This window comes from Halyomorpha halys, unplaced genomic scaffold (assembly GCF_000696795.3).
Source record: "Halyomorpha halys isolate HHAL.00 unplaced genomic scaffold, Hhal_1.1 Scaffold407.1, whole genome shotgun sequence".
In the NCBI taxonomy this organism is placed as follows: Eukaryota; Metazoa; Arthropoda; class Insecta; order Hemiptera; family Pentatomidae; genus Halyomorpha; species Halyomorpha halys.
In genome coordinates this window covers 482176-490479 of record NW_027106991.1, presented here as the reverse complement: position 1 = coordinate 490479, position 8304 = coordinate 482176, and the positions used below count along the sequence as shown (strand labels likewise).

The following is an 8304-nucleotide window of genomic DNA, read 5'->3' as shown; positions in this document are numbered from 1 at the left end:
TATCTTTTTTAAAATATTAATTTATATATTGTAGATATAAAAGCATAAATATAAGCAAAATTTTAAGTAAACTATCACAAAACTTCTAAGAGGATATAGATCTTAATTTTTTGACTGAGTTGAGATGAAACAGTGAAATATTACGAAAAATTGAAATAAATATGGATATTATTTTATATTAAAAAATGTAGAAATAATGTGGTTGATAAAGTTAAAGTTAATTAGTAGGTTTAATTGAAATTTCGTTATAAAAAATGATTCCCATTTAAAAAAAAAAGTTCATAAGAAATATTTCCTTTTTTTACTTGGAATAAGAAAAAATAGATTCCAAAGATTTTAGTGAGTTTCGTCTCAAAAATTAAAAAAAATATATATATGTATAGGCAGTTGCTTCAAATTTATTTTTTTTTTTTTAAATGTCTACATTTATTTTGAGTCTCCTGAAAAAAACACTAAATATTAGTTTTCAAGGAAATCGAAGTATAAATTCCCCTCGACCATTTTTTTCCTGAATTCGAAGTTTTCATAGTTCCCAGAAAATATCTATTTATTATAAATTTTGTTATCAAAAGGACGTTAAAATGAACCAAATAATTCAATTTGAATTTGAAGCATTAGGTATTGTTGTTTGGTATTTAGAGATTTTTGTATAAAAAAAATTGATAAAATTATGTAAAAGATACAAAATATGTAAACTTTTGTATAAAACACCCAAATCCTGCAAAAATCAACTTTATTGTTTGATTAATAACTTTATTTTTCATAATTATCTATTTAATTAATAATTTTCTAAAAATATTCATCACTTCTGTTTACATTTTTATTTTTTAACGTTGTGACCGACTCTTCATATTAAACTTTTATATTACTTCATTTAACATGTTAAATGATGACCTTAAAAGTAGGAAAACAATATAAATATACGACATAATATCTTTAAAAGAAGGAGAGGATATAAGTCAATATTTCATCCTCTCCAAGTGGCGTTTTTAAAGTATGTTTTGTGTACTTCTAAAGCTCCGTCAAATTAAGTTAAGGGTTGAGAATTTGTATAATTGATTTTATGTTTTTGTTTAATATGTCATAAAAAATCTCAAAACCGTAATTTTGAGTTTATTTAGCAAAACATTCCTTGTCAACACTTTTTGACAGCTTGTATATAAAAAAATACTCCTTGAACTGCAATAACTGAGTCATCCCACTGATTATGCAAGACAAACTGTTATTTAACCTTTAAAAAATAACTGATAACCTCCTAGCAATTCTTATATCTTGTCCGATTTTAATAACCTATTGTTCTCATGGCATCCTATCGCTATTGGTGGCCACCAAAGGAGTCGTAACAATACCTAACAGATTCTTTTTCGGTTCTCCTCATTCACCGAAGATGATAAGTTTTAATTGTTGTATCTGAATAAAAGTGTAGCGTTCGTAGAATGGATAATTGCAGGTGTATTCATGTTTGGTTTCTACGTCAAACTTTTTCAAAAGGAATATAATTGTGAAATTTTAAATGCTGGAAGATTGGTGATTTACTGTGTGTAATAAATGATAAATGGAATATGGTTTTATTATAATTGACTATTTTAATTGGGCCAACGTTTCGTCCCACGTTGCAGGGCTTCGTCAGGGCTAAAAAAAGATACAAACACTTAACATAAGTAAAAAATTAAATGAAACATTAAAAGGGTATACAATGAAATGTAAAAATTAAATAAGAAAAGGTTATAAACAATAAATGAAAACGAAAATAATAACAGATAAAAACAAGAAATATAAAATAAAGTACAAACTAAGAGATGGAAAAAGAGCGATAAGAATAAAATCAAGAATAAAGGAAGAAAATGAACGAGACAGAAGTGAAAGTCTGAGTGAACCGTATGTATTGGGAGGAGTGGGGATGGCAGTTAAGTACGTTACATTTGAAAATAATTTTAAAGTAAACTAAAGAATAAATTTAAATGATTGGATAGTTTTATAATTTTATTTATTTTTTAAGGCTTAAGTCTTCCATTGTGGACCTATACTGCCCCAGAGAGGTAATGTCCCCGATTCATTTATCGGGTCAACATGAAAAAAATATTGGCTTATCCAGGTGAGAATCGAACCCACAGCGTTGGTTCAAATTTTGGTCCAAATGTCGGGTATTGATCTAGCTACTCTGTAGGTTAAGTTTCAAATAACAGTTATTGTTAATTACTTACCTCATAGAAATTTCCAGAATAAAAGTATAGTTTCCATAAATTACTTATGCACTTAAAATTTTTTTTCATTTAATATTCAATTATATTTATTCACTTTAATTACATTGCATTTTTCACATTATTTCTTGCCATGTTCATAGGTTTACCATATCACAATTTTTTCTAAAAACATTCAATGTCTTACTTATCTTCTGTAGAATTCAACCGATATTTCCAATTGCCTATTTCCTTAAAATCTAACGAATGTATACTATATTTTTGTGATAAGGAAGAGAGAAATCCGTTTTTCTAATGTTGCCATATCATTTTAAAAACTATAATCAATGAAACAATTTACAAAAAAATATTTCGTACTAAATTACGAATTTTTAAAAGTAAAACATAGTATTTTTAAAAAAATAATATTATGAATCAAAGGCGCTATGTTAATCGTAGAAATAGGTTTGTTTTTATTAATTCAAATATCTACTATCATCATGAAAAATAAAAATAACGTAAATTTACCAACACAATGCAGAGGAAAAAAAATATGACGATTTCTAAAACTAAAATGCAGTGTTTTACAAAAAAAAAAAAAATATTAATAATCCAAATGGGATATGTAAAACAAAGAAATACTTTTTATTTTAGTAATTCTAAGAACGTTTGCTAACATATATATAAAAAAAAAAAAAAAAAAAAAAAAAAAAAAAAAAAAAATTGGCTATTTTCATCAGAATTTATTTTACAAAGCCGTCTATAATCCGTTCAAGATAAACTGTCAGCTCTCATGACAATTGTGAATTACTTTTAATTAAATATTTTAAAAAAATCAATAAATACTTAAAGAAAAAAATACTCAGCTTAAACAAAATAAATTGAAATTGACATATTTACTTATAAAACAAAAATGATTTTTTTTTTTTTCGCATGAAGAATTTTCACAATTTATATCTCTCTTAAAATTGAAAAAAAAAATATTTTTAGAATTATCTTTCTATATACATAAAAAGGAATTTAATTGGAATTTAAAATATTACTTAATTTTTAAACTCATTGAAATTGGACACTTTTATATATTAATCTCATACTTTACAGATTAAATTATTTGGGTTATGTAAGACTTGAATACTCAAATCTATGAGTGCAGATTTAACCCCACTTTTATGTCAAGGTAAAAATTGTATTAAGTTTCTATTAATTATTTTCAAGCAATTATATTATTTATAAGAAAAAATTCAACTATTTTTCACTTCTTATAATCTTTTTTTATAATGAACATTTTAAGTTATTGTAGCTTATTTTCTTTATATTGAAAAAAAAAATGAAGAAATAAAAAAATATAGATAACATAATAAAATATATTCTAGTCTTTTTTTTTTTTTTATAGATTTTTAATTAATTATTATATACTGTCTGCCAAAAGACCATAATAAATACGGTGTATGTGTTTAGGTTCAAATGCCTTATTTATATATGAGGTGATGTGAATTTCCTATTTTTAGTTTTAAACAGTAGGAAAATTTAAAATTAAAAAAAAAAAAGATATTAAAAAATACGATAAACAAAAATTAGAAATAATTTGGTTAATTTATTTAAGGCAATCCACAACGAAGGTTTGCCAAGTTATCTAAAGGTAACCAACCTATTCTAACCATGGTGGGGGGGGGGGGTCAAGTTTTTCATTTTATGGGACCGCCACTTAATGAAAAAGTCAACGCCCCCAGGCCGGATTCGAACCGCCACCTCGCACAGATCTAAAAAAAAAACGATAGTCCTAGACCTAACCATCTGAGCTACGGACGGCCCAAGTCCAATTTTAAAAGTCTAAGTTTTGTCTATTAGTATAAATTTGGTATGTTTGTATGTGTATCTTTTTAGTGATGTATTTTATTTTTTACTAGTGTTTTTATTAATTATTATATACTATAGAGTCCACATAGTTTTTTTTAAAACCCATATATTTTGTTCTTAGTTTTCAGAGAATGATTTTTTTATTCTACTCTTACATGTACCTAGTTTTATTTTTATTTATTTGTTTTTTCATGATAACAGCCTAAAATAGAACCAACTATTAATTCTTAGGTATTAAGAATTTTATAAAGTGGTGCAAACTCCTTAATAGCACATCTTTGACGACTCCAGATTTTTATTAAAACAATTAAATACATAGATCTGAACACTGTGTTACCTAGCAAATTTTTATTCATTTGTACTCTAAGGAAACATGTATATATTTCAGATTTTTCCGATTTCAGTAAATGAGTCATAAATATAAAATGTCAATATAAAATAATCTCCAAAATCTGGTATGAATTTATCCATTTTGAAGGTACGAAGTACAAAGTTTTAAATAAATTAATAAAATGAACTTGAATTTTTCTTTTTTTTCTGAGAAACTTGAAAGTAACTGCTACAGTTTTCACGTGAACACGATTAAACACATGTATTAATCGAGTGGGTTATTGATGAGATTTGTAACTAATTATTAAAGAGAAAACAGAGTTGTCATGTCGGAAGAATCCTATTTAAAAAATCGATCATAGAAGTATCTTTCTTTCCCAGCTATATATACAAAACAAAATTCCTAACAAGAAAAATAAATCTCTTCGTTTTTCGCATATATCTAATCTTCAAGTAATAAAGGATTAAGTGTGCTTGTTTTTTATTATCAGTTTTTTTTTAAAGTACGTTCTATTAATAAGAACATTGATAATAATTTCTTATTTTTGATCCTCTCGATTTATCAGGAGAGCAAATGAGGTCTCGGTATGCCACACAGCCGATGTTAGAGTGGGGACAAACGAGTGACGATACAAGAAGCTTATGTGTGAGCTCTGGGATTAGCTTTCGGGAGTCATGGAATAGTTTAAGTTTAGTTATTGTCCGTTGGGAAATTTAAGCGATGTGAGGTTTCCAGGATAGTGTTTGGTCAATGGTAATATCTAACTTTCTGAAAGTGGTGCGGGAGGATCTGAGGAGGAATTAGGAACCCATGATAATGACCTGAGTTTTCTTCCTGAATCTTGGTAAACGCTACGAATAACATTGAGAGTAGGAAGGATAATAGATATGTAAGTCATCAACTTATCAGTGGAGGAAACAGTAGTGGATGGAATTAGGAATGATTGGAACTGAAAAGGAGGGGAGGAACACTTGAACCCTGGGCTACTCCTGAGTATACAGTAAAGAAGGAGAATTGGGAATGAAAATTTCTTGAGTTCTATTGGAAAGGAATGATTGAAACAAAAAAATGGAGCTGTTTGAAAAAGAAAATGATTTTAATTTGGTAATAAGATTCAGTACTTGGTCTATAGAATCAAAAGCTTTAGAGAAGTCCAGAAGTATAAGTACATTCAATTTTTTTCGTCCATACCAGTATGTGGGAAGTGATTTTGACTTGAGCAGATCGTGTGGAAAATTCGTGACGGAAACCAGATTGGAGGATATCGAGTGAATTGGTTTCTTCAAGGAAAATGAATATTTATGATTCAGCGATTCTTTCTAGTGGTTTGGAAGGATTGGGCGAATTTTAAAGGGTTGAATTTTTTTTTTAATCGGTCTGGAATTCTTTTTTAATGGACTGCGGCTTTTTTCCAGAAATTAAAAAAAAAAAAAACGAATTTTGTTGAGGAAAAATATATACAAAAAGAATGACCGACAGGATTTCAGGGAGGCATAGTTTTATCGAGTTGATAGGCATTCCATCTAATCTATGAATATTAATTTAAGTGTGTGTGGGATTTCGCTATGGATGAAATGAAATCACACTTAAATATTGGGACTAAGGAAAGGTGGGGAGAAGATGGAGAAGAAATGGTAAATGAAGCAGATAAAAAGTATGAATTAATTCGTCAGATGAAACTGGGAAGACTGATGAAGAAGTGGGTTTGCAGAGAGAAATTTTTCGAAGAAGTTTTCATTTTTATTTGCAGACAGGAGCAGAGGAGATGGATTCATGGAATTATTTGGATTTCGCTCGCTTGACTGTTGATTGTCTCAAGTTCCCTAGCTCGCTTTACGCTTGATAGTCGTCTGCTAGCCTTGTACGTCCTTCTTGTCTCCTTTGCAGGTCCTTTTTTCTTGAAACATCCAAGGAGCAAGATATTTTATTTATAATAACATATATATAATAATAACCTTACCCAAGAAATAATATAAATTACATCTCCCATCATAAATCTGTTCCTTTGTTGTTATTTTGAAGAAAATTCACTTCGGTAAGTCTTCCAACAGATATTTTTGATATGTTTGTTGTAAACAGATGTTAAAACTTTATTTTTTTAGGGAAATAATTATAAAAGTAAATTTATCATGAATAGAACACTTGGATAAAATAAAAATAGTTTCAAATAGCTTGATTAGTTACAAAAATGGCACCACCTCGTTTGGACGTTCCACTGCATTACCAACCCTTGATGGGGGGAGATCCCAGTACGTATTTATTGATATATAAATATTACGTAATATTTCGATAATTTTAAACGAATCATTCTCATCTCCTTGAATTTATCTTTTTTGAGGGAGGAAAGTATGAATACTTTATAATCAAAATATTTAAGAGTCGAAGATTAATGTTCATTGCAAAAATATGAATTGTTTAAAAATGTATTTAATTACGAAATTAACATGTGATCATTAGATTTTTTTAAAATAAAAACTTTACTGTAAGAAAAATAAAAACAAGTATTGTATTTATAATTTTATACAATTTCCCTTATCCTACATTAAAAATCCATAAGAACTGACCTTATTCAGGAATGGGACAGATGCTGGCAACTTTCTACTAAAGTACGACGCATACCTAACATAACATCTCAAAATTATAACAAAATAAAAAATACACATTACAAACTGACTTAACTACTAACACAACATGAACCGTCCAAACACTACTATAAAAAATTTCAAATTACTAACTCGTTTCTGTAATTGGGACGGACAAACTTCACGAACTTTTAATCACTTACTTTTCGATTGCACGCTTAGTACAAGAGCCCAAGAGGAGAAAAAAGGCAGTTGTCTCATCCCAATTTTTGATTACTTTAATGAAAGCTATGTATAACTAATAGTCAAAATTGATGAGTCTGCCAAGTATAGGTAGGGGGAATAAAAAATGGCTGCTGTTTCAAAGCGATAAAAAAAACTAATTTTTCATTCAGAGCTCTATATCATAAAAAGTAGGAACAACACAAGAAAACCTAAGGGAACGTCATTTAAAGAAGAGTAAATTTGCTAAAATATGAGCCCTAATAAAGTTATTTACGTTAAATAGTTTTCGAGATGTAGCTTTTTAAAAAGCAACATTTCATAAAAATGTTGTATGGGACGTACTAAAAGATCAGTGGTTAGTGAATATATTTTGAAAAATATATAACTCGAAAACCATTTGACGTACAGATGTCTATTAGCACACAAATTAAAGCTATTTTAATGAGCTATAAAGTTGTTTATGATGTTTATCTTCGTAGGAGTAAAAGTTTACCCTACCCCTACCTATTCTTGGCAGACTCATCAATTTTGACTAGTAATTATACCTAGTTTTTATTAAAGTAATCAAAAATTGGTGTGAGATAACTGCCTTTTTTTCTTCCCAGCTCTTCTACTATAGCTAGTGGAGTAGTACCTTCACAAGTACGCCACCAGAAGCATAATAACTATGACAATCCACAGCGAAGGTGATGTTTGCTTAGTTATCTAGCATACAATCAACCTATTCTAACCATGGTGGGGGTCAAGTTTTTTATTTTGTGGGACCGCCACTTAATGAAAAAAGTCAACGCTCCCAGGACGTCGAACTGGCGCCGCCCGCAGGTCTCAGAACGATAGACCTAGGCCTAACCATCTGAGCTACGGACGGCCCTTAATTTTTTTTAAATGTTAATTTTTCTAAATATTATTTATCTTCAGATTATTTTTTTTTTAACTTGATGTAATTTTATTCTTCTGTTTGATATTATAAACTATGACTTGTATAGTAATTTGTTATTTGTCTATATTATTAAGAAATGGAATCACACATGATTACCAAGAATTTCTCTTATTCTTGTACAAGTAGCTCCAAACATATAGATATGGTGTAAAAAGTTACAACAGAAAATTTAAAAATAATATATATATA

At 28.4% G+C, this 8304-nt stretch overlaps 1 protein-coding gene across 2 annotated transcripts in view; it reads left to right on the top strand.

Moving 5' to 3' along the window:
• LOC106682330 (uncharacterized protein C6orf163 homolog) overlaps positions 1–8304 on the top strand; it is a 327193-nt gene that overhangs the window by 295751 nt on the left and 23138 nt on the right. Inside the window, exon 1 of one of the 2 annotated variants that reach the window (XM_014423127.2) lies at positions 6450–6617. The exons of the other annotated variant lie outside the window; for it this stretch is intronic. Within the exon in view, the coding sequence (XP_014278613.1) occupies positions 6557–6617 (61 nt within the window). The 5' untranslated portion in view covers positions 6450–6556. Of the gene's footprint in view, positions 1–6449; positions 6618–8304 lie in introns of those variants that run through there. 2 annotated transcript variants of the gene reach the window in all.